Source organism: Lynx rufus, unplaced genomic scaffold (genome assembly GCF_022079265.1).
Source record: "Lynx rufus isolate CCGP_SWC_20201006 ecotype Redwood Valley unplaced genomic scaffold, mLynRuf1.p SCAF_8, whole genome shotgun sequence".
Classification (NCBI taxonomy): domain Eukaryota; kingdom Metazoa; phylum Chordata; class Mammalia; order Carnivora; family Felidae; genus Lynx; species Lynx rufus.
This window is the reverse complement of record NW_025814896.1, coordinates 101,049,112-101,074,604: the sequence shown is the minus strand read 5'-3', so window position 1 is coordinate 101,074,604 and position 25,493 is coordinate 101,049,112. Positions and strand designations below refer to the sequence as shown.

The 25,493-nt window shown below is 46.0% G+C and overlaps 1 protein-coding gene across 1 annotated transcript in view; it reads left to right on the top strand.

Moving 5' to 3' along the window:
• Window positions 1–25,493, top strand: part of POLR1A (RNA polymerase I subunit A) — a 75,340-nt gene that overhangs the window by 6,870 nt on the left and 42,977 nt on the right. The window contains exons 4-13 of the mRNA XM_047068918.1: window positions 357–464; window positions 1,499–1,584; window positions 1,705–1,808; window positions 7,804–7,890; window positions 9,438–9,543; window positions 9,827–9,989; window positions 12,654–12,824; window positions 12,962–13,084; window positions 15,332–15,562; window positions 22,473–22,727. Coding sequence (XP_046924874.1) covers window positions 357–464; window positions 1,499–1,584; window positions 1,705–1,808; window positions 7,804–7,890; window positions 9,438–9,543; window positions 9,827–9,989; window positions 12,654–12,824; window positions 12,962–13,084; window positions 15,332–15,562; window positions 22,473–22,727 — 1,434 coding nt within the window. The remainder of the gene's footprint in view (window positions 1–356; window positions 465–1,498; window positions 1,585–1,704; window positions 1,809–7,803; window positions 7,891–9,437; window positions 9,544–9,826; window positions 9,990–12,653; window positions 12,825–12,961; window positions 13,085–15,331; window positions 15,563–22,472; window positions 22,728–25,493) is intronic.

Below are 25,493 nucleotides of genomic sequence, written 5' to 3'. Positions count from 1 at the left end.
TGCGACCTCTTAGATTCCTGGCTTTGCTTCAGTCTGGCAGTTTCCTCACTGTCCTCTCAGCTTTTCAGAGCTTTAAATTTTTTTGGAGTATCGTGTCCTATCTTGGTTCTTTTCAGTTTTCGGTTTGTCTCAATAACCTAGCCTACATTCTCAGAGCCGGATATTCTTTGATTTTTTTTATTATTTACTTATTTTAACAGCAGTGTTGCCTTACTGTTTTGTAAATACAACACGGTGTGAAATTTCCTTCCCTTCTCTTCAACTAAATTCTCCCACCCTAGGAGAGGCTGGCGCCATGATGCTGCAATCAGACGCTTGCTTATTTCAATAGTATGGTTTTCCGCTTTGTTTTTTAGTTTCTAGAAGAAAACGCTGATCCTACTGCCTTCGAAATTCAGGAAGAGTTAGAACGATATACAACCCATATTGTACAGAACAATCTGTTGGGATCCCATGGTGCACATGTGAGTTACCTCTCTCTTTTCCTATAACACTTGGTCTTTGATATAATTATCATAGTTCTCTCTGCACTGTAATTTGTATATACTTTTTGCTTCTCAGAGCAGACCTGGATTTGAATCCCAGCTCTGCCTCTTAGAGGCCTGTGACATTGTAAGTTACATTGCTGTCCCTGAGCCTCTGTGTACTCTTGTTTAATGCCTGCCTGCAGGAGTAATGAGAGGATTAGATGAAATTAGGTGGTTTAGGTACAATGTCCAGCAAGTTTGTGAAATACTGTCTCATTTTGAGAGTGGTGTCTGTGTTCTTTTCTTCTTTCTCTCCTCAAACACTAAACTGTTGCTACCTCCTCACCCACCCCCTGCCCCTACAGCACCTGGGTAAGTATTAATTTGTTCAACAGTTGAACGAATGGCATAGGTAATCAACCTGTACTAATCTTTGAAGTACTAATCTTAGAATCTAGCTCACCTTATGCCCAAATTTCACACCCGAGATTCTGAATAATTGGTCTGGGGTAGAATCCTAGCAAAGTTACAGAAGCTCCCAGGAAAAAGTTTCATTTGCAGCCAGGCTCAGTCCCCTTTATGTAGCTTAACTGTGGATGTGCCTTTCTTAGGACCCTGATGTCCATCTGAGGGAGGCAGCAGGGGTGACTAGCTGCATGCAGAGAGGTTTGTTTTAAATTAACTGGCATTTATTGAGGACTTACTGTATTCCACGGCTCATCCCCCCCCCCCCCCCCCCCGCCATGATCTCTTAGTAACAGCTTGGTGAGGTAGTCAGTCTTAATCCCACATATGGATGAGGAAATTTAAGCCTTAAAGAAGTCACTCAGTAATTGGTAGAGTTTGGCTATATTAGGGTTCTGTGGAAAATGTTTAAGAGGGTAGCTTACTCCTTTTTTAAAAAAAGGTAAGAATCATAAAATGAATATGTGGTGTAGTGAAATGAAATAGTAAAATGAATCTAGTGAATGAATGAATGAATGTAGTAAAATGAAATAGTACTGCAACGTTTTTTTGCCCTTTCTCAACAGGTGAAAAATGTTTGTGAGAGCAGGAGCAAACTCATTGCTTCCTTCTGGAAGGCACACATGAGTGCTAAGCGATGTCCCCACTGCAAGTGAGTACTGGGCTCTTGTCTCTCCCTTTCCCCAGAAGCCTCTGGCCCGTCACTCACAGCTGTTACTCAGTGTCTTGTTGAGGTTTTTCTCTCCTCAATCACAACCATTCTCATACATAGGACTGGACGGTCAGTTGTCCGAAAGGAGCACAACAGCAAACTGACCATCACATATCCAGCCATGGTGCACAGGAAAGCTGACCAGAAGGACACAGAACCCCTGGGTAAGCAGGCTGGGCCCTGGGAGGTCCTTGGACACGTTTCACATGTGGCCATCAGGTGTGTCTCAAACTTTGGGAATACCTGCTCATTACCACGTGTTTCTCACCTGCGTGTTTGTGGCGGGCCAGCAGAGGTGCTGTCCAGGCCTCTTAATGGTTGGAGGGGACCCTGGTTAGTGCTCATCCCTCGCCTCTCATGCAGAACTGACAGGCTGACCTACATTTTGAGGCAGCGCCCCATGGGCTGAATGAGGTTGTCTTGCCTCAGGCGGTCATTTTTCTGGAAGATTTTTGAGGAAGAAGGAATCCACTCGGCAGATATTTAGAATCATTTTATTGTCAACGAAGTGTGGATTTATTTTGAAGTAAAGTGTAAAAAATGTAGGTGAGTTTTACAGGAAAACTGAGCATTCACAGAACATTAATGCTTCCTACAGGCTGCTTCTGGCTGTGTACTCAGATTCTTGGAGTAGAGTGTCTCCTACTCAGCTCTGATCTGCCATTAGGGTACTTAGGAAAACATTTGAGAGACTAGTACTTCTACTGTTAATGTTGTTTGTTTATGTAGAAAAATTTTACTTGAGCATAGTTGACACAATGTTGCATTACTTTCAAGTGTTAACTAGTGCTTTGATAAATTTATACATTATGCCATGTTCATGGCAAGTATAGCTACCATCTGTCCCTATACAACGCTGTTACAGTATCATTGGCTGTATGCCCTATGTATGCTGTCCCTTTTATTACTGTGACTAAACTCATTCCATAATTGGAAACCTGTATCCTCTTCACCTATTTTGCTCAACCCGCCCCTCCCTTTTGGCAACCATCAGTTCTCCATATTTATAGTTCTGGTACTTCTTGTTTATTCATTTTTGTCTAGATGCCACCTATAAGTAGAAACATATGGTATTTACCTTCCTCAATCTGACTTATTTCACTTAGCCTAATACCCTCTCGGTCTGTTCGTGTTGTTGCAAATGGTTCGATCTCATCCTTTTTATGGCTTCATGATATTCCATTGTATATGTCTTCATCCCATCTTCCTTATCCATTCATCTATAGATGGATACTTCGGTTACTATTGTATCTTGGCTATTGTAAATGATGTAATAAACATGGGGGTGAGTATATCTTTTCAAATTTTCTTTTCTTTTTTTTTTTGTTAAATACCTGATAGTGGAATTACTGAGTCATATGGTATTTTTGTTTTTATTTTTTATTTTTTAAGAGAGGGAGAGAGTGCACACAAGTCTGCCTGCTTGCAAGCAGGGGAGGGACAGAGGAAGAGGGAGGGAGAGAGTCTTAAGCAAGCTCCACGCTCAGCACAGAGCCTGACACGGGGCTCAGTCTCACAACCGTGCGATCGTGACCTGAGCCGAAATCAGAAGTCAACCAACTGAACCACCGAAACGCCTGATATTTTTATTTTTAATTTTTAAAGGAACCTCCGTGCTCTTTAGCACAGTGATTATAACAATTTACATTTCCACCACCAGTGTACAAGGGTTCTTTTTTCTCCACATCCTTGCCAATACTTGTTATTTCTTGTCTTTGTTTTAGCCATTCTGACAGGTGTGAGGTGATAGCTCATTTGTGCTTTCAATTTGCATTTCCCTGATGAGTGATGTTAAGCATCTTTTATGTATCTGTGGTATCTGTATGTCTTCTGGGTTTTTTTGTAGCCACAGGATTGTTTAAACGTGTTTTTTGTTTTTTCTTTTGAGGTGGTGAAGATTAGATAAGATCTTCCATTTTAAGAACCAAGACCAGTCCTTGCCCCCTGTAGTCGTATAGTTTGTGCTTTATAGATGTTAACTGCTCATTTTTGTGATGCCTGGATGGAAAAAGCCTAACCTGTGACTGATACTCTGCTATTTATGCTGAGTGGCTTAGAGAAGGTCACTTCCTGGAGCTTTGTTTTCAACTCTATACGTGGCAATAACAAAACTTCTTGCCCACAGTTGAGATTTCATAAGTGAAAGTCCATAGCATATTGTTACTAAACCTTATGCCAGAGCTCAAGAATACGGAATAGGCAGGGAAATAAGTTCTGTTCTTAGAGATGCATAATCTTTTACATTGAGGACTCCCTGGCAAGGTTGGAGTAAATAACTATCTTGTCCATTTGGCTGCCATAACAAAAATATCATAGACTGGGTGGCGTATAAACAATAAATGTTTATTTTTCATGGGTTTCGAGGCTAGGAAATCCAAGATTTTGGTGCTGGCAAATTTGGTGACTGGTGAGGGCCTGTTTCCTCATTGACAGCTGCCTTTTCTCTGTAGCCTCACATGGCAGACAGGGCCAAGGGAGCTTTCTGGGGTCTTTTAATAAGGTCACCAATCCCAGGCGCCTGGGTGGCTGTCGTTAAGCATCTGACTTCAACTCAGGTCATGAGTTCAAGTCCCACATGGGGTGAGCTCAGGCCCTGCTTTGGGTGAAGACAAGCCTCTGGTGAGCCCCACTTTCTCTCTCTCTCTCCCCCCCCCCCTTGTGGGATTCTCGCTCTCTCTCTGCCCTCACTTACGCCCTCTCTCTCTCTAAAAAAAAAAAAAAAAACAAAATGGCACCAATCCCAATCATGAGAATTCTGCTTTCATGACCTAATCACCTCCCAAAAGCTCCATCTCCAATACCATCATATGGGAGCAATTAGGATTTTAACACATGAGACTTGAGAGGACACAGATTTTTATCTGTGTCCTTTTATTTTAGGCTAATTTTAGGCTTAAGGAAGAGTCGCAAAGATAGTATAGAGAGTTCCTGTGTACTCTTTTAAAAAAAAAAAATTTTTTTTAATGTTTATTTATTTTTGAGAGAGAGAGTGTGAGCGGGAGAGGGGCAGAGAGACGGAAACACAGAATCTGAAGCAGGATCCAGGCTCTGACCTATCAGCACAGAGCCCAATGTAGGGCTCGAACTCACGAGCTGTGAGATCATGACCTGAGCCGAAGTCGTCTGCCCAACCGACTGAGCCACCTAGGTGCCCCTCCTGTGTACTTTTTATTCAGTGTGCCCTAATGTAACATCTCAGATCACCAGGGTATACTTGTCCAAACCAAGAAGTTAACATTGGTACACTACTATTAACTGAACTACAGACAATTTGCATTTCTCCATTTTTTCCAGTAACGTCCTTTTTATGTTCCAGGATCCAATCCAAGGTACCACACTGCATTTAAAAGCCTGTTTAATTTTGTTTAATGGTTAACAGTTAACTACAAAGGTGGATTTTCCTATCTTTTCTATAAACAGCCCTTGAAACCATTTTTAAGGTTGGGAATTGCTGTTCTAGCCCTTAGGACGCGTTAGAAAATGTTCATAGATTAAAAATGAAAATAGTTGGCATTCCAGAAGATAACTGTTTCTTGGGAGCAAATGTCTAGCAGTTAAGGAGCCTTCCGCTGCCGTTACCAAATGCATTCTTCTGAAGTAATCTTTCACTGCAGCCATGAGAATATGGTGGTGCCTCCTAAAATTCTATGCATTAGAAGCAAGTTGACTGTAGTTTTCAGTGGTTCCAGGATTGGGATTTCAGTACTTAGCAAACATTTACTTGTTGGGCTCACAGCCTCATGCCAAAGACCATGCCTGTGGCTGAGCATAGTGCCAAGGTGGAGACCACGTGCCCTCTGCTCTCAGAGAAGGCTGCAGGTGACACAGGTCAGTAACTTCCAGGGAGCAGGTGATACGGAGGCAGGTGAGCATTCCGAACAAGGGTTCCTGGCCAAAGGGAACCATCCTGTGAGACCTGTGCCTCTATGGTTGCTATGTAGTAGTGATCCCATGAGGAGCACCATAAGCTTGTAAAATTCTGCTTATGCTCGTGAATGCTCCTCAAGCCCCATCATGCACATGAGCATTTTATTTTTTTTAAAATTTTTTTTTTTTTCTTTTTTTTTTCAACGTTTTTATTTATTTTTGGGACAGAGAGAGACAGAGCATGAACGGGGGAGGGGCAGAGAGAGAGGGAGACACAGAATCGGAAACAGGCTCCAGGCTCCGAGCCATCCGCCCAGAGCCTGACGCGGGGCTCGAACTCACGGACCACGAGATCGTGACCTGGCTGAAGTCGGACGCTTAACCGACTGCGCCACCCAGGCGCCCCAAACATGAGCATTTTAAAATGAGAATCCTTACAGCCAAGACACTCCACCATGATCCAGTCTTCCCCGAGTTACTTGACCTTCCAACCCCTTTGTCACATAGCAGCCCTTACAGCTGAAGGAAACCCATGGTAGGGATGTTCTGAAACCCCATCCAGGCAGAAATCATTTTGTACAAGTGTCATGTTAGGGTGGTTCAGCCCATGTGAGGAGATAAGATCCCACAGATTTCTTCTGACTCTAAGATCCTCTGAACGAGCAACCCTAGTTCTAGTCAGCCTTCTCAGCAATGAAACTGCAGTGGAGTGTGTCATGTACTGGTAGCTACTGGGACAGGAGCTGGGGAGTACTGCCAAGTTCAACTGATCTTCCTCAGCCCTTCAAACCTGTTTAGTAGGAGAGGAAGTTCAGATAGTCATTTTCAGAAATGCCCACAAATTGTTTAGCTTAATGGAATCTGTGTTTTCCCACTGAATATACATAGCTTTCTAATGCTGTGGTTACCCCTGAAGGTCAAAAGCTCTCTTCATTGCACACCCACACTTCCCTTCAGTTGCATTAATTGATTGAAATGTTTTGCTGTTATAGGAATCAAAATTTTAAATGTGTGGACTCCTCGACCTAGCAGTTCCACTTTCACAACTTTCTTTTAAGAATTAGACATACCCATGGTATTAAATAGTTTAAAATAGGAAATGGCTTAAATGCCTATTAAGAGAGACTAGTTAAATTATGCTGCATCTACTAATTGTTATCCAAGTTTCATATTGCTCTAAAAACTTGGGATGACATATCCCCTGCAGATCATAAACTTAATTGGGGAATTGGAGGTGGAATGAAGCTGGATGTTAAAAGTGTAGAAAAGCCAAAAGAGTGGGGTTTATAAGTATAGATTATTGTAGGATGTTTCGAATATGTATATTTGAGCCAGTGACTATTTAGTATCTGCTGTATGCTAGATAATTGTGTCAGATGCTAGGAACACAGACAAGACACAGTGTCTGTGCTGATAAGTACATAAAGAGGGAAAATTGAATAATGCCTAATTTCGGTCATTGTATCCCAGAAGAGGTTGATAGTTTTGAAAATAAAGGGTCACGTTGCTTTTCTCTGTTAACTGTCTAAGTGCCTAGAGCCCTAGTTCCTGAATGGCAGCCTCAAGTTTGATTTTCTGACTTACTCTGAGTATAGCTGATAGACAGTATCCCAGGCTACTCTTGTGTAATCTGAGAAACCCAAATCAATCTACTCCATGTACCTACATATTTGTAGGAAGGAATTGAATATACTTTTACCCATAAAAATGATGATACTAACTTATCTCTAATTTTACTTCTGTGAATCTTTCTGGTAAAGCCATGTGCATAAAGTTCTTTAGCATAGTATAACTTACAATAGTACAAAACTGGGATCAACTCAGATGTCTAACTGTAAGAGTATGGTTGGGTCATTCGGAAGCATCCTCTCAGTGGAATATCATGCAGTCATTAAAAACAATATGTGACAACATGCAGAAATGCTCACAAGATGGTAGTAACTGAGCAAAGCAGGGTACAGAGTAAGTTCACACTTAAGATTATAGTTACCTTAGACACTATGTAAACCAAAGGACTGGAAAAAATATATAGTAGTGATAATGTGATGGAGTGGTATGTGGTTTATTTTTCTTTTCCTTTATTGTTTTTATGCAATAGTTATATTGTTTCTATTACTTTAGAAATTAGGTTAAGGGGGAAAATATCCAGAGCTGAGAGTAAGCTCAGCTTGATTGATTTCTGTGGTCAAATTGCAGGCTTGGCAGGGTGGGGAAAAAGCATTGATAAATCCCATTATAGAAGGAGTGCCTGTTATTGATTTATTGTGCTTTGATTTCCCCTCCTGGCTCCAGGAATTGAGGATGCTCAGATGGGAAAACGAGGGTACCTGACACCGACCAGTGCCCGAGAACATCTTATTGCCCTTTGGAAGAATGAAGGTGCTGTACCAACCTAAAGAAATAGAAATAAGTCTTTGGGCTCATTTATCCAGCCTTATTATTTTTATTTTTTCCATGTTGTGGTCACTGTAATCTCTCCTGAAGTCATAGGTCTGGAGCTGGCTTCAGGGTACATTGTCATTGATGCATTAGAGACTAAGCAAGAATCATGAACTTGACAATTACCATACCTGAACCTGGGCATTAAATAACAGCTGTGGGTAGGCCTTGCTTAATACAGTTTGACAGATTTCTGGGAGGTACAACATAATTCACTTTATTTTAAAAGCCTGTAAATAACTTTTCAAAAAAAGAATTCTGAGGGAATTCGTCCTGTGATTCAAAAAGTGAATCCTAACATGTCTTTTCTTAGGATTTTTCAACATTTTAATTTCCTACAAAAAGGAAAGTCTTCCCTTCCTTTTGTGTGTACAACAAAAGCTAGGCAGTATATTCAAGCCCTTGTGTCACCACCCTCTGAGAGTGCTCTTGTTTTGGAACACTGAATGCAAACTGCTGTGTAATGGTAAACACTTAAAAACGAAAATGTTGCTGAAAGGATAAGTGATGTCAGGGAAAAAAGAGCACTCCTTTAGTTACTATGATCATTTCTGAGGTAGGCCCCAATACTTTTATTCACTCTGGATTTTGCTTTTTTTTTTTTTAATCTTTTTTTAATATTTATTTTTGAGGGAGAGAGAGACAGAGCATGAGCAGGGAAGGGGCAGAGAGAGAGGGAGACAGAATCCAAAGCAGGTTCTAGGCTCTGAGCTGTCAGCACAGAGCCCGATGTGGGGCTTGAACCCACGAACCGTGAGATCACGACCTGAGCCAAAGTCAGATGCTCCAACAACTGAGCCACGCAGGTGCCCCACAGTTTTTTTTTGTTTGTTTGTTTTTTTTTAAAGTAAGCTTCATGCCTAGCATGGACCCCAACACAAGGTTTGAGATCAAGGTCTGAGCCAAAGTCACTTAACCAACAGGGCCACCCAGGCACTCTGATGTAGCTTTTTTTTTTTTTTTAAGTTTTTTTTTAAGTTTACTGGAAACTTAAAATATAGCTTTGATCCACAAAAATGATCCCCTCTTGGTAGCATACGAATGGTGTTTTATTTTGTTTTGTTTTGTTCTGTTTTTTGAGAAGGCTAACTTTTTTAAATTTGATTCCCCCCGTTTTTTAGATATAGTTTTTATAAAAGCCAAAGCCGTGTGTGTGTGTGTGTGTGTGTGTGTGTGTTGTTAAGTCTGATAGTCCAGGAAGGTAGTGAGAAACAAGGTAAAGATATTTACCATCCTTGTCCGTCTCAGTCCCCGGGCTGAGCACTGGGGTCCCCGCAGTGCCCGTCCTCAAGCTACCATCTCACCTGCGTGCACGTTCTCAACATGCAGACACTATTTTTTGCTTGTTTTTAGAAAGAAAAATGTGATTTAACTCCACATGTTGTCTCATATTCTGGGTTTTTTTTCACCCAGTAGAATTTTGTGGTCATCCATCCCTGCCCTTACACATAGATTTAAATGATCATTTTGGTTTATTTCAAATACAGGATTCTTTCTGAATTACCTTTTTTTGGGACTGGAAGATGTTGGCATGGAGTCCAGATTCAATCCCAGTATGTTCTTTTTGGATTTCTTGGTGGTGCCCCCCTCAAGGTAATGCCCTTTAATTGACTTTATTTCACCTGGAAAAGGTTTCTTGAGCGATTCATTGAATAATGACCTCTGGGAGAGGCTTGAAGGGCCAGGGCACTGAGAAGTAAATCAGCAGTTCCACACCCAAGTTGCGGGTAGTTGGGAGTATTGTCTTGAATGTAATAGAAATGTTGGTTGGTTTCTGAGTGTGGTGGGTTGTGAGTTGCTCATAGCAGGGACAGGCAAGAGTCTGAAGAACGTGACCCTTCCCTCATACTAAACAGTTCCATGTGTCCCCCTACAGGTATCGCCCTGTCAATCGGCTAGGGGACCAGATGTTTACTAATGGCCAGACGGTGAACTTGCAGGCTGTCATGAAGGACATGGTCCTGATCCGAAAACTTCTGGCGTTGATGGCCCAAGAACAGGAGCTGCCATGTGAGGTGGCAGCACCTGCCAAGGATGAGGTCAGGGCTGCTTTGGAGCTGACGTCATAAGCATATATGTTTAGTTCTAATGCCCACAGTGCAGATGCAGAACGCTGGGGGTGCGGGGAGATGCTGGTTGGGAATTCTGTACAGCTGTGTGTGAGCTCTCATTTGGGGTACCTAGGTAATGTCAGGGGGAAAGCATGATATGAGCATGGAAAGATCTAGGTTCTGCCCCAATAACCTTTGTTGAGTTGCTTTAATTTCCTGGGCCCATTTCCACTATAAAATGTGTATGGTTTGTGGTAAGAGTTTATATGGAGGCTGTTCTGGGCCACCTAGCCTCACTAGCAGTGATTGGCAGCTCCAGAAAGAAGAGTCTGTCAGCTCTAAGAATGTTTCTTTTGGGTTATGGTGCCAGAGCCTGAGTCATCCAGCTCTGTTTTTGGCTCATTAAGACCTCTAGCATTGGGTTCAGGAGGGCAGTGTTGTTGATTCTAGGAATTTCCCAGAATAGGACTGTCAGGTTTGAGGCTTCAGCTTCGTTCTCCGTAAACAGTAGAGCTGGATTCAGTTTTCCCATTTCAGCCGACTTTCTGAGCCTACTTCAGTATGCCAGGTCTTCCATGGGTATAAAGATGAATCAGGCACTCAGAAAGCTTGCTGAGATCATGGAGATCCTTCCCCGTTCCGAGATGCCGTCTGGATGGAAGCAGGAAGGCTGTCTCAGCCTTGAGTGGACAGGGCTCTCAGGCTGCTTCCAGCTGCCAGCAACAGTTCGCTGTGAGCCAGTCCCATCACCAGGTGGCGCCACTGTCTGCCTGGACACTTGTGCTGTGGGTTATCCATACTCTCCTCTGGACTGTCTTTGGTTTTAAGTTTTCTGACCCGTCAGCATAGGTGTGCTTTCAAAAACCTTCAGTCTAAGAGGAACATGCCATCTGCAGGCCCTAGTCCAGTTTAGGGGGAAGGCCGTTAGGATAGCCAAGACCAGGGCTAAGAACTTTTACTTCAGTGTCCCTTGGAATTAGAGCAGCGCTTTGTCAAAAAAAAGAAAATAGGAACAAAAAGGCCGAGTGTCTGCAGAAATAAACAACATCCTTTCTGATTCTTAAGGTCCTTGCTACCTGAAGTCGCAGTGCCTCCTTTCTGTGTGATTAACAGGACATGTTCTTATTTCTTTCCCTATTTGCTCCCTGCATTCCTTTTCTGTGGCAGCCCTCTCCTGAATTATGAATGCCTGATGGGGGCCAGGGGCTACACTAGGCACTGAGTATATGCTAGTGAGACAGGGTCTCCTTGCATGAGTCATCACATAGCCCTGAATCAGGTAATATCATAAGCAGTAAGTTAGGCTGACATCGCCCCTGTCATCATACAGGTGACCATCTCTCCCTGTGAGGCTTCCTCAGGGCAGAAAATACATCTGTCCTCCCTGTATCTAAAGAAGATGCCTTTATTTCTCAGGGTGGAGGACAAACCCACTTCAGTAATGGTTTTCTTGGCAGTCTTATTTACTAGAACTTCGCCCCTCCCCTCATACCTCTCCCAACACACTAACAGATTTCTTCTCACCATCTCACTCACACTGGGGGACATCGGTCTCCAGTGTCATACCCAGCCAGTTGGGGCTAGTAGGTGGCCAGACAGTGTCAGTAGGTGGTGCTGTCAGGCAGCTTAAGGGCCTGTCTCCTGGGCAGGTAGGGAGAGAAGAGAAGGAGGCAGAGCCAGGGACAGAAATATTAAAAAGGATTGGTTCAGATAGTCCAGTGAGGCTTGGAGATCAGCCAGTCACTTGACGTATCTCAGTTGGGGACCCACATTTTAATTGATAAAATAGAAAATAACATAGCAAACATTTTTACTTTTAAGAAATTCTTCCACTTATATTTTCGTAAGTGCTTCAAATCAAGATTTTCCAGAACCATAAACAAAGGTGAAATTCCATATGAGAATCAGTTATCTGGCAGGATAACAGAGTTTCATGAAGAGTATTGAAAGGGCAAGAATTTATACGGTGGTCTGAAGAATTAGGTAGTAAGGGACTACAACAGCTGCTGGTAGCAGCTCCATTACTTTCTTGGGTTTCACAGTTCAGTGAAACAACCTATTGTGTTGGAGAAGCCTACAAGGCACATAATTGTAAGTGGCCTCTGGCCAATAGCCAACTAGGAACTGAGGCCCCCAGTCCAGCCACTCTCTGGGAATTGCATCCTGCCAACAGCCGTGTCAGCTTAGAGATGGATTCTTCCCCAGTTGAACCTTCAGATGAGACCATGGCTCTGACTGACTCCTTTATTGCAGCCTAGGGGAGGCTCTGAAGCAGAGAACCTAGTTGGGCTGTGCCCAGATTCCTGACTTACAGAAACTGTGAGATAATAAATACATGTTAGTTTAAAAAAAAAGAGAGAGAGAAAGCTCACATGTAAACTTGAGTTCATTTTACTATCAGAAAAACACAGACTGGTAAATGTATATGATGGGGCTGATGTTATGTTGATACAAACTGACAAGATAGATTTATCAGGACTTTGTCACTGATCCATCAGTGGCAAAAAAGACATAGGCATAAGACAAAAGACATAAAGGCAAACTCCAGAGCTCATCATTTGTCAGAGCTAGAGGAAGAAAGAAAAACAAAACAAAGCCTGGCCTTTGTGAGGTTTTTCCATCATGCCTCTTTTCTTGATTGTGTCTTGCCAGGAAAAAGACTCTTCGATTACCCTGGACCGATCCTTTTTGAGTACGCTTCCTGGCCAGTCCCTCACAGACAAACTTTACAACATTTGGATTCGTCTTCAGAGCCACGTCAATATCGTGTTTGATAGTGAAATGGATAAATTAATGATGGAAAAGTATCCTGGCATTAGACAGGTGAGCGGGAAGTTGGATCCCCATTGCTAACCGAAGGGGTTAAATAATAACTGTATTTGTTTTGAAACAAGAAAATAATAAGTATACTTTTTTTTTTCTTTAAACATGTTTTCTGTGGACTTTTTTCCTGCATAAAGATCCTGGAGAAGAAGGATGGCTTATTCCGAAAGCACATGATGGGAAAGCGAGTGGACTATGCGGCCCGCTCTGTCATCTGCCCAGACATGTACATTAACACCAACGAAATTGGAATTCCTATGGTGTGTGTGGTGGGGCCTCTCTGGCTACTGTTGGGTGTGGTACATGGGAGTGCTGAGGGCTGGGGGGAGAAGGTGTGCAGCACACTGGTTGTGGCTTGGGTGGGGACAGCTTTTGCTTCTTCCTGAACAAGCCATTTGGCAGGAACGTGAGGCTGTGTGATGGTATTGCTTTCACTCTTTATCGGGTCTCCAAACACCTTGTACCTACAAGGAAGACCCTTCCTGGGCAAGCAGGGAGCCAACTGCCACATCCCTGCCTGCGTATCTTCCTCCTGCCTCTCAAAGCCTAGTCTCTAAACCTTCCTAGTCAGATTGAATGCAGGACAGAGATGAGGAAGAGGGAAAGGGGGGGTTTCCGTCCCATGCACTTGCCAGGCATTAGGAGACAGGAATGTGTAGACTTAGTTGCCAGACTCAGGAAGGGAGAAAACCTCCAGAGAGGGCTCTGTGTGTGTGTCATCCATCCTCCCAGCTCCTTGGGGGTGAGCAGTGTGCCCCATCCACCCATTAGTGTTTCCTCAGGGAGCCAGCCTCCTTTTCTCACTTCCCCACCCATTCGGGCTGTGATGCGCATTAGCAGTAGCGCTTTAATTGGCTTCCTCCTTAATGGACCTTGAGGTCAGTAATATGAAGGTGGTTTATTTCCCTTTGTGGAGAGTCTCATTTCCTCACACACTGCCCCCTCTGCTGCTCTCTGGGGAGCGCTGGTAATGAGCAGAGCTCAAGTGTTCTGATGGTCCCCTGTATGCCCGCTGCCTCGTCTCTCTTGGGTACACTCGGCTTCCTGGGCAAAGGCACACATATGAGAGGCCAGGAGTCAGAGAAAGCTTAGTCCTGGGCCCACTGCCTCCTAGAGCCATAGATCTTTATGTCTGGAAGCTGGGTCAGGTGGCAGAGAAAGGTATTGTGAAGCCCAGTTGTGACCTTCCTGAGTCTGAGGCCCATTTCGTTGCTATTTGTTGCTTTCTTTGGACAGAAGGCATGGACTACCCCCATAGCCTTTGGCCTCACAATGCATAGAGCATCCCAGCTTTAGGAGAGACCTGTAGTGCTGCCTCTTGTTTCCACCTTCAGAGGTGCCGAGCCTCCCTTTCTCGGATGTGGGTTCATTTCATAATGACTTGTCCTAAGGAGGGACTCCCCCTCTGCCTACCTCCAGCCTGTTCAGGTCTCAGGGCCATGGTAGCCTGGGGGTGTTACTCACAGGATGGCTGTGAGGAGCTGACTGTGCGAGATTGCCTCTTGGTCCCTTGTGGCACACCCTTCCCGTAAAGCACCGTGGAGAGGTGTCATGGGAGCAGAGGAACTGAAATAAATTTGGGGAATGAGCTAGAGATGAGCAGGGAACCAAACCGACTAGAGTGTCCCCTGAGAGGCTTACATTCCAGTAGTGGAGACAAATAAAGGAATATATAGGAGCATAAACACTGTCAGGTGGTGGTCAGTGCATTGGAAAAAACAGAATAGGCCGTGGGGAAAGGGAGCGCTGGCTGGGGTGGCAGGTAAGGCTTTTCGCAAAGTGTTGTTTAAGCAGAGACCTGGACAGAGTTCAACCAGGTTCTTTATGAAGGACTCTGCATAGTCTCGGATATGTTGTGTGCATGTAGGAGCATCAGAGTGTTTATAACATTCAGCCACTTAGAAGCTTACTTAACCACATAACTCCTCTTGGAGTATATTGCAGGTTAAGCGTTAAGTGGTAACGCTGCACTTTCTCATATATCAGGAGACTGAATTGGTTTCATCTCAAGTGCCACCTTGATTGCAGTGGCAGCCAAAACTGCTGGGTAGAGGCTCCAACGCCATGTCTGGGTTAGTGATGTCTACTGGAGTGGAGGGGGCTGTGGTGGTACTTGAGGGTGGGTATTTGCCGCCTCTCTCAAGTTAGTGTCCCATTCTGTGTTGCCTTTGGGGACTGTGAATTGATTGGTGGGTGAGGAAATGATGAAGTTTTAGAATGGGTGAAAAAAATTTTAATGTGTAAACTGCAACACTCAAATTTTTCTCTCCAGACAGACTGCTAGGAAAGGAGGCCTGATCTCTATTCCCTTGGGGCCTCAAGTCTAGATAAATGGCTTTGTGGAGAAGACAGACAGGATGTTGCATACTCCCTGAAGGACCTTTGTGGCTAAGATAGCACCTCCACGTCATGGGGAAGAAGTCTCACAGCCTGTTGAGTCAGATTTTGAATCTCTATACAATCTTTTCTGCCTACCCCGAATTTTCATATCCACTCCCTGTTTCCAGGTGTTTGCCACAAAACTGACCTACCCTCAGCCAGTCACCCCCTGGAATGTTCAGGAACTGAGGCAAGCAGTCATCAATGGCCCCAGTGTGCACCCGGGAGCCTCCATGGTCATCAACGAGGATGGCAGTCGTACGGCCCTGAGTGCTGTGGACCTGACACAGCGGGAAGCCGTGGCCAAACAGCTCCTGACACCAGCCACGGGGGCACCTAAGCCCCAGGGGACAAAAATTGTGAGTAGTGGACAGATTTGCTCAGGGGCTCGGCCAGCTCCTGTCTGGCTCCCCTGTGACTGCCAGCCATGAGTGCTGACACAGGAATCCATGAGCTGTTCTGCCTTCACAAGATGAAGCTTCCCCTGCATGTGGGTGTTCCTTAAGGGTTTCATGGGGCTTACTTTATCTTCCCAGCTCGAGCTGGCATTCCTAGGATCTTGACACCATGATTCAAGCTTCATTTGGCTGTCCCATGACATGCAGCACGGTGCTGGGCACACATCAAAGACTCGAGAAGTACTCTCTAATGATGACTCAGTTGTGATCCTGGAGCAGGAGAGTTTGCTGTCCTTAAGCAGGGCTCCTCAAAGGGTGGTTCTGAGGTTAGCAGCAGCAGCGTCCCTAGGGCTTGTGAGAAATGCACATTCACCCTCTTCTCCCCAACCCCCCGCAAAATGAATTAGAATCTCTGGGAATGGGGCCCAGGAATCTGTGTTTTAGCAAGTGCTCTGGAGGGTTCCTCTGCCTGCTAATGTTTGAGAACTGACCTAAAGGAAGGAAATGTGCTGTGTCCGTGATAACTGGTAACCCACAGGTTTCATCTGATGCCTCATTTCCTGGCAGTTGCTGATGGCTGCTTGTAGTTCTGTGTTAAGGGATCCCAAAGCTTACCTCGGCTCCACTGGAAAGAGTACGTAATTGATTAGCTGGGGGTATGAAATTGGTGAGTGACATTTGTGTCCTGCTAAATAGTAGCCATTTATGCTGGGGGGAGCATAACAGATGACCCCTAGCCAGGCAGTAGTGGCAGAAGTTATTGAGGTGAAATGGATCTTTATTTGGGTTTAACTTAGGGGACTGATAGAGTGAGTGTTCGTCTGCGTGGTTCTCTGACATGTACAGACCTAGTGGCTGACCCAGGTCTTTAGTAATGAGGTGGAGCTCTACAAAGTTTCCATCGGCCTTGAGGGAACTTTGGAGGAGGAACAAAAAGGATTAGGGAAGCCCTGTGGCCTTGTTGTGGTGACTGTTGGTTCTTCACCACAGCCTCTCCTCTCACTTCCTGTCTCACTGCTTTGCCAAGGTACAGCAGTAGAATGCTACCCATTTTCTGCTTTGGCCGTAGGGGACACAGGCAGACACAGATCAGGTCACCTGTTTTGTTCTTTTCTAGTGCATGAAGTAAGGTTTATGTTGAGGCTCATGGGATTATTCTGCCTTTCTGAAGCGCCTGGTGTTTTGGTAGGAGCTGTGTAAGGGATGCAGGAGATCTCGAGATGTACTTCACGTAACTTGTGGGTGAAGCAAGACAAACATGAGGTAGTCTTCCAGTTAACTCAAGCCAAACACGTGAAAGAGTCTCATGGTTGGAAAATTGGGGAGAAAAATGGAGAGTGGAGTGGGGGTCGGCGGTACAGAGGACCCACTGCTCTCTGTGCCGCGCTTTGCCAGTCACTGTAGACAAGGCCGTGCTACTCTGGAGTTTACAGCGTGGTGGGGGCATCACCAGGGAATGTGTGGCATCACTGCTCGGTGGTGTGGCAGACACAACAGGGACTAGCAACAGAGACTTCTGGCTTTAGTGCTTGATGCTCAGCAAGAAAGGCACATGGAAGTCAAAGAACTTTAAAGATAAAAAAGAAATTATGTGTGTTTGATCAAAAAAGTTATAGTTGGTTTTCAGGTGTGTAGATTAAGATGCCCAGTAAGGATGGAAACATACTCTTGGTTTTGGCTTGAATATGCATGATGCACTTACATGCTTTATCGGTATTTATCTTTGTATCTCGATGGTGACTGAGATGCAGTTCTTATTAGAAATAATGTGATGCAAACTCAACAACAACAACAACAAAAGGGCTCCTGAGGGTGGGAGGGCACGGAGGATTCAGTCATCAGGAGGCAGGTGAGGGCCAGCCTGAAGGCTGCAGGAAAGTGAAGGTTATGGCAGGGATGTTTGGGGGGAGGGGGTGACTTGGATAGCGTGGGGGTCAAGGCTGTGGAAGAGACAGGAGGTGAGAACCAAGTTGTGGTTCCCAGCACAGGAGAGTGGCAGTGCCCTGACAGGAGGTACATCGGGCCCCTGTAAAGTGAGGTGATGGTGGGGAATCTAAAGGCCCATCTCCTGTGAGAGGTGGATGTGTGGGACTTAAATTAAGGGCCATAAGAGTTAATTTTCAGAGTGTGAACTCTGAGCACAAAGTACAATGGAGAGAGAAAATGGGGGACTCACGGGCTGAAATGTGGAAGCCGGAGGAAGGCAGGGAGGACCGGGGAAGCTGAGGGAGAGTGGTTGGGGGGTGGGGGAGCTGGGCCTCCTCATTTGGCATCTGCATCTGTTTCCCACATGTGGTTGTGGGAAAGAGCAGCCCTGGGTATCTTCATATCTCCCAGGGATACCTGTTAGATGCTCATGAAGTTCCATGTGAAGTCTGAGTAGAGTGCAGAAACAGAGAGGGTGCATCCGGTTTGTCCAAATGAAGGTCACTTGTGACGCAGGAGAGCAGTTCGAAGAGTGGGAGCAGTCAGGTTTCAGAGCTCTCATGAGGCAGCGGGGCCAGTAGCTAAGGGCATCTGAAAGACCAGCAGAAGGGTACAGGGTTTCTGACGTGATTGGGATGCAAGGATGAGGCAGTTGCACAGAGAACTTGACACGGCCTTGGTTACGTCTGTGGGGTCGGAGGTGAGCGGTATCCAGAGCTTCAGAGAGGGAAGGCTGGCCTGCTGCCACAGGCTGGTCAGTTCCTGGGAAGTGACTGAAGTGCGTTCCGAGTAGTGGCGAGGTTGAATGGGGCGGGCCCGTTCGCTGGTCTTCTGACTTCAGTTCCAGTCCTGGGCACACTGTCCCTGTTTTCCCCTCCAGCCTCACCTCTCAGCTTGCCTCCATGTTCCAGCTAGCCCCCATCATTGCAGAGTCCCTTCCCTTCAGGCCTTGCCCTCGTGTATTTGTGTCCCCGCCTGGATCACTGCCCTCCCCCACGCTCCCGGGCCAATTCCTGCTAGTCCTTCGGGTCTCAGCAAAGCCCTCATCCTCTGGGGCAGGGGTCTGCAAACTTTTCCAGCCAAGGGCCCGATTGTAAATATATTAGGCTCTGGGGACCACATGGTCTCTGGTGCAGCTAATCAACCCTGCCTTGGGAGTGTCAGAGCCAGCGCAGGCAGCACATAAATGAATGGGCCTGGCCACGTGCCCGGAAGACTCTGTTTACAAAAGCAGGTGTCCTGCTTGTGTTCTGTAGTTTGACACTCTCAAAACTGTGGGAGGTGCGCCCCATGGTGTTCCCACCACACACTCATCACCCCCACCCCACCCCTTGTTCTCATTGTGTGGTGTTGTCACCATGCGTGCACCCATTCACATTCATCCTCCCTCCAATGCCTAAATTCCGTGAGGACATGGGCAGGGTGTTCTCAGCACCCAGCATGCAAGAGGTGCTCAGGAAACTCCTGCGGAGTAGACGGACCCAGGCTGAGATGAGGGAGGCACTGAGGTGGCAGGGCCACGTTGGACCTGTAACCAGGGCGAAGACAGGAAGGGACTTTATGAGGGAAAAGTGGCTCTTAACATCAGGACGTGGGGATGAAGGATGATTATTTTTATTTTCCAAAATCTCTCTTTTTTTAGATCTTTATTTATTTTTGAGAGATAGCAACAGCAGCAGGGGAAGGGCAGAGAGAGAGGGAGACACAGAATCGTAAGCAGACTCCAGGCACTGAGCTGTCAGCACAGAGCCCAATACGGGGCTCAAACCCACGAACCATGAGATCACGACCCGAGCCGAAGTCAGACACTCAACCACTTAGCCACCCAGGCACCCCTGTTTTCCAAAATCTCAATAACATTATAAACGATGCTAACTTGTATAATTACGTACGTGTGTACTTATAACATATTTGTAACCTTTTGCAGATTTTGGTTAACGCGTTACACGTAGATCAGGACTAGACTAAAGAGCTGGGGTCATGACTGGGAAGCAGGGAGCCTTGTCCGGGGAAGGACGGACCGCAGGTTAGGTGAGAAGGAAAAGGGTGACTGACAGGACCCATTTCCCTTGGGAGGTGTGAAATCTCTGTCCCTTCCTCTGGGCCTTGTAAGTTGGGAGGAGGTGGCCAGGACGGCTGAGGCTCATTTCCCAGCCCAGCAGCCTGCCAGAAGCCGCTCTTTGGCTCTGGGTCGGCTTCTGAAAACTCTGACCCGGGCACTGGGGCATGCTAATTTTCACTGCAGTATTTATTTAGATACAAGAGAAAGGAAGGGCCTCAGGTTTGGGTTGGCGAGGGGAGCTCCCTTTGCTCCAGGGCTTCTGTTTGGATTGGCTGGTGCCTGCCAGACTGGCCTGCTTGCCTTCCCAGCTGTGGGGTTTGCTTATGCTAGAGGATGTCTCAAATTTACGAGACTCAAATCTGAGCCCATCCTGGGGTTTTGCCCACAGGTCTGGGCAGTTTCTCCCTGGAGAAGCTAAAGAAATAAGACCTTGAAAGTCAGCTCAGTCTCTATGACGTGCCCTGGACAGACCCTCATGAGAATTCTCAGAGTTCAGGTCTCCTTGGAAACATGGATGTGGGGGCAGAGAGGGGAATTTTCGAACTCCTTGGAGCGCGGAAAGACTGCCTCCTTGCTAAGTGCTTTTAGGACTGACATTTAGAATTTCAGGGTTTTGCTCCTTGCTTCCCTGACCTGGAGGAAACTTTCAGCTCAGCTGAAAATTTGGGGTGAGGTGGGGTGGATGGGGACAGGATCTTTTGTCTACTTCTAGACTCTCTGGAGCCACCTTTCTGGTTCAGCTTCATAAATGTGGGCAACATAAAGAGACTAGACTTGGAGGAATTTGTTACCCCCAACCTGTTACCTGCTATAATTGAGGGAAACTTGGGTAGGAGGGGTCTGACCAAGTCCATTTGGGACCAAGTCCATTTGGGTGGGAAGGGTCTGACCAAGACTGATTTGAGCTGCTCAGGGGGCCTGCAGAATGGCTGGGGCAGCTGCCTTCATACATTTCTCTTTTAAAATAGCTTTTGGGGGGGGCGCCTGGGTGGCGCAGTCGGTTAAGCGTCCGACTTCAGCCAGGTCACGATCTCGCGGTCCGGGAGTTCGAGCCCCGCGTCAGGCTCTGGGCTGATGGCTCGGAGCCTGGAGCCTGTTTCCGATTCTGTGTCTCCCTCTCTCTCTGCTCCTCCCCCGTTCATGCTCTGTCTCTCTCTGTCCCAAAAATAAATAAACGTTGAAAAAAAAAAATTTAAAAAAAAAAAAAAAAAAAAAAAAAATAGCTTTTGGGTTCATCATTTAGGAAGCCCAGTAGTTAACATAAGGTAAGATAAAGGGCAGTATAAAGCTCAGTGAGCCCTCCACTAGAGTCAGCTTTGTGGGAACTGGTGTTCTGTCAGGAGGACATGACCAGTGGCGTATTGGTAAGGGGGAAAAAAGTGTGAATGGTGGCTATCTTTTAAGGAGTAAGATTACTTGTGGTCTTTATTCTGTTCTCTGAGTTTTCTGCCCCACAATGAGCATATCACTTGGGCAGTACTTGTTGCTTTTCTTAAAAATAGTTGGAGATCTTTAAAAAAAAAAAAATGAATAGGAGTAATACACACGCATTGTTGCAGGAACAGGACTAAGATGTGTAGAGGTAAAGATGTACTCTGTGCCTTACTTTTCCCATGTGCGCTTGTACCTGCGGAGTCCATAGGGACAGCTGGGTAGGGAGCCAAGAAACCTTTCCCTTGTATGTATAAATACATAAAGAATTGTCTTGGGTTTTAAGTCGCCTCATCCTGTCACCTTATATGGCACCTGGATTTTCTTTTTCTTTTCCTTTTTTTTTTTTTTTTACTTGAATATATCATCGCCATCACGGAAGGATGAGTATTTAACTCCGTTTTTTTCATCACTGCATAGTATTCCATAGTGTATATCATGGTTTACCTACCCATGCCGCTTCTGTGGAGCAGCCCAAGTTATTTCATGTTTGTCCTCTGTGAGCACTGCTGCTTAAACATATGTGTTTATGTAACCTGACATTGGCACTTTTTTCCTTCTGAAATGCCAAAAGGAAAGGAGTTTTAAACGTTCTTAAATCTGTTGTCAGATTGTTTTCCCAAAAGACTATGGCAATTTAAATTTCTTTTTAATGTTTTAAGTGCAACAGAATGTTTTCAGAAGGCATTGAACTGGGACTCAAAACTCTGTGTTCCAGAGATTGGGTGAGATAGTTCTAAAACCTAGGATTCATGTTTAAAACAACCTATTCTCATGTGCCTGGGGCAGGGGGCAGTGCGGGGAATCCCAGAGGTCTGCTAGGTCCTTTCAAGCCAGGGGTTTCACAGCTCCATGCAGACATGCTGTCGTCAGATGTGTTCATTTCTTTCCCTAGACCATTTTTCAGAGGAATCCAAGACTCTGGAAAGGCCATACCTCTCTGAAGAAGACAAAGGTTACTGAACAGGGGCCTGGGGCCTCATCTGTCACTTGCATCTCTGAGCCCAGAGCCGGGATCAGGGCTACACTGGGCTAGTAGCTATTTCTCAAAGATTTCTAGGGTTTCAGGGGTGCCTGGGTGGCTCAGTCGGTTGAGCGTCCGACTTCGGCTCAGGTCATGATCTCGTGGTTCGTGAGTTCGAGCCCTGTGTCGGGCTCTGTGCTGACAGCATAGAGCCTGGAGTCTGCTTTGAGTTCTGTGTCTCCCTCTCTCTGCTCCTCCCCGCTCATGCTCTGTCTCCCTCTCTCCTTCAAGAATAAATAAACATTAAAAAATTTTTTTTGAAAAGTTTTTTCCTTAAAAAAAGGGACCAATTCCCCTTTCGTTTGGTTGAATAAAACAGGAGATGGACGGAAGCCATATGCAGACCAGGCTGAGGAGAGCCCTGGGAACAATAGTGATGATGCTGAAGTTGTCACCGACCTCCCCCCTTTGCTCTTCTCTGCCCCCAGGTGTGCCGGCATGTGAAGAATGGGGACATCCTCCTGCTGAACCGACAGCCCACCCTGCACAGACCCTCCATCCAGGCACACCACGCCCGCATCCTGCCCGAAGAGAAAGTCCTGCGGCTCCATTATGCCAACTGCAAGGCGTATAATGCCGACTTTGATGGAGACGAGATGAATGCCCACTTCCCCCAGAGTGAACTGGGCCGGGCTGAGGCCTACGTCCTGGCCTGTACAGATCAGCAGTACCTTGTTCCCAAGGTAGGTCTGACCTTGAGGCAGTTCCATGGTCTTTGCTGACACAACTTGGCATTCCAGGTCTGGGCTCTTTGTCTTCTGGTGTCAGTGGGTAGCTCTAGGGCAGAGGCCTATGGAATAGAGGGTCCTGGCTTCTTCCAGGTGGGGTTTTCAGCCCTGTAGTTGCTTAGAGGGTATTAACTATTAGCTCTGTAAGAGGTCTTTTCTTCCAGACTTATGTTTGCATTGTACAAGTTATTAGCCTTCAGCAAGCATTAGCATCCTAACTATGATGGTCCTTATGATCCCCAGATGACTTTGATCCTTTGAGTTCTGACAAGCATGAGTTTTTAGAGACAGCTTAACCCAAGGGCCCAGATGAGATCCCTCTAGCCCATGAAGGTGTCTCCCCTTTGAATCCCTGACTTCTGTCACTGAGGTTGGTCCTTAAAAGCAGAGCCACGTAGGGGCACCTGGGTGGCTCAGTCAGTTGAGCGTCCAACTCTTGATTTCGGCTCATGTCATGATCTCACAGTCGTGGGATCGAGCCCCGCATTGGGCTCCACGCTGAGCATGGAGCCTGCTTGCGATTCTCTCTCCCTCTTTCTCGGCCCCTCTCCCCGACTAGTACTCTCTCTCAAAATAAATAGACAAACATTTAAAAACATTTTTAAAGCAGCGCCATGTGGTCATGGCTGTCCAGTGGGGTACAAGAGAAGGATTCAGTTTCCTTCCCCCTTGCCCGGCCAGCTGACCCATTCCATTAAGTGGCAGGGGCCTGAGTCAGTGAGTGTTCATGAGAGCAAGAGGGTGGGGAAAGAGCCAGGCTGAAGGAAAGAGAGCAGAGTATGTTCCAGACTCCATTTACCCCTCACCACCCATCCTGGGGCCTGACGCCTTTTAAATTATCAGCGGTTTGTGTCACAGTGATTCACAATTCTACGTCGTTCAGTTGGATTGTGGTGGAGTATGAAAGAATCAGTAGTAATAGTAACATGGAATTATGGCTACCATTTGCCAAGCCCTTTTTCAATGGTAGACACTGTGCAAAGCACTTCAGAGGCTTCCCCTTTCACCCTTGGCAGAGCCCTTAGAATAGGTGCTGTTAGTGTCCACGTTTACATGAAGTGCTTGGACCAGCACACTGCTGAGAAGGCGGAGGAAGTTACAGGGAGCTCCCGGGTCCTCGGGGCTTTACTTCTTTCCCCCTCTGGGCGTCTTGCCAACCTTCTGCAAGAGAAAACGTCTGCAGCCAGGGGAGCACGGGAGGCTGCTCGGAGACATCCAGCATTGGTCAGTGCTTTCTCCACCTGGTAACTTCTCTTCTCAGCAGTCATCTGCCACCCAGAGAATCTGTCAGTGGCCAGGGGCCCAGCATCCCAGCCTCCTGGCCATCAGACACGCTGGGATGGCTCCGTGCTGGACCCAGCTATTTGAGTTTCACTCTCTTTCCCTTCTCTGCCTGCTGCAGCCAGCTGCTGATTAGTAAAGAGGCTAAAAGTGGGAAAGAGGAGTTAAAGGCCCACTGGGGTCCCTCAGAAGTTAGAATAATAAGTTGACTAACTTGAAATTTGGCTTTTTGTCTTTTCACATAAATAACAGTTGTGACTGTCATTGTGTGACAACAAAAGCCACCACCTATTGAGCACTCTCCGTGCCTCAGGCACTGCTCTGAGTGACCTGCAAACATTTTCTTGTTTAGTCCTCAAAACAAGCTTAAGAAGTAGTGATTTTCAGATGAGGAAACACAAGTGAGCAGCTCGCCAGCCAGTGACGATGCCAAGACTCGAACCCAGCACCGTTGACTCCCAAGCTCAGGTGCTCGGCACCAGGTGTTATTAGCCTCCCTTTACAGGCAAGGCTGGGGATGGAAGAGGTACTATGGCAGTAAGCGGATCCCAGGACTAAAGTGGTTCTCTGACTCTGGAGGCAGGGTCACATTTTACCACAGGGGACACTACTGGGGAGCAGCCAGATGGTTCTCTGTACATGTCCAGTGACCTCTGGACATTAGAGGAGTTGGAATGGGGGGTGCTTTGAAGTTCTCAGGCCAACGAACTTGAATGGTCTATACTTCGTTTTGATTGAGTAAGGTTATACAGAAGCTTCATGCTTACACTGCGTCCTTCAAAGGACTGACCTGTTTAAATCCAGATGTGCCTCATCACGTGCTCGCATGCCCACGAGTTGCAGGTCAGGAGACAGGCAGAACAGAGTACAGAGGTTGTGATTCTTGATAAATTTCAGTTAGTCTATAGTGTAAATGCCAAGAAATGGAATCCTTATTTTGCTAACGGTTACAAAAATGTAGCATGTCTTGAACTACTTTGGGGGCAGAGTCCTAGGAGAGCAGGAGCTAGTTTTGTTAAACCAGAAAAGGCCTTTTTGGGGGAAGGAGGGGCAGTGAGAGGGCTAATTTTTCTTGGTGTGTCTTTATTTCCCTTGCTTCCATTTCCCTTTGTTCATTATTCCACGTCTTTGTTTCAGGTTCTCTTCCTTGATTAATCATAGGACCTGATTAAAGTACATTTCATTGTTGCTTGAATGTATTTAATGGAGTTGTGTTTCTTACTTAAAATAGGAGGTGAATGGAACTTCAGCTGTTTCTCTCCTAAGAAAACAGCTGAACTTTTCATTGATGTGTTTCTTTGTGGAGTTTTGTTTTTCTTCTCTTTGTTGTATTTTTTGAGGGCCAGTGCCTTGTGGAAAGTTTTTTTAACAAGGATTGAGCGTTTCCCTGACTCTGTCAACTTAGCCAGAAAATTTAGGTCACAGAATACCCTAATTCTC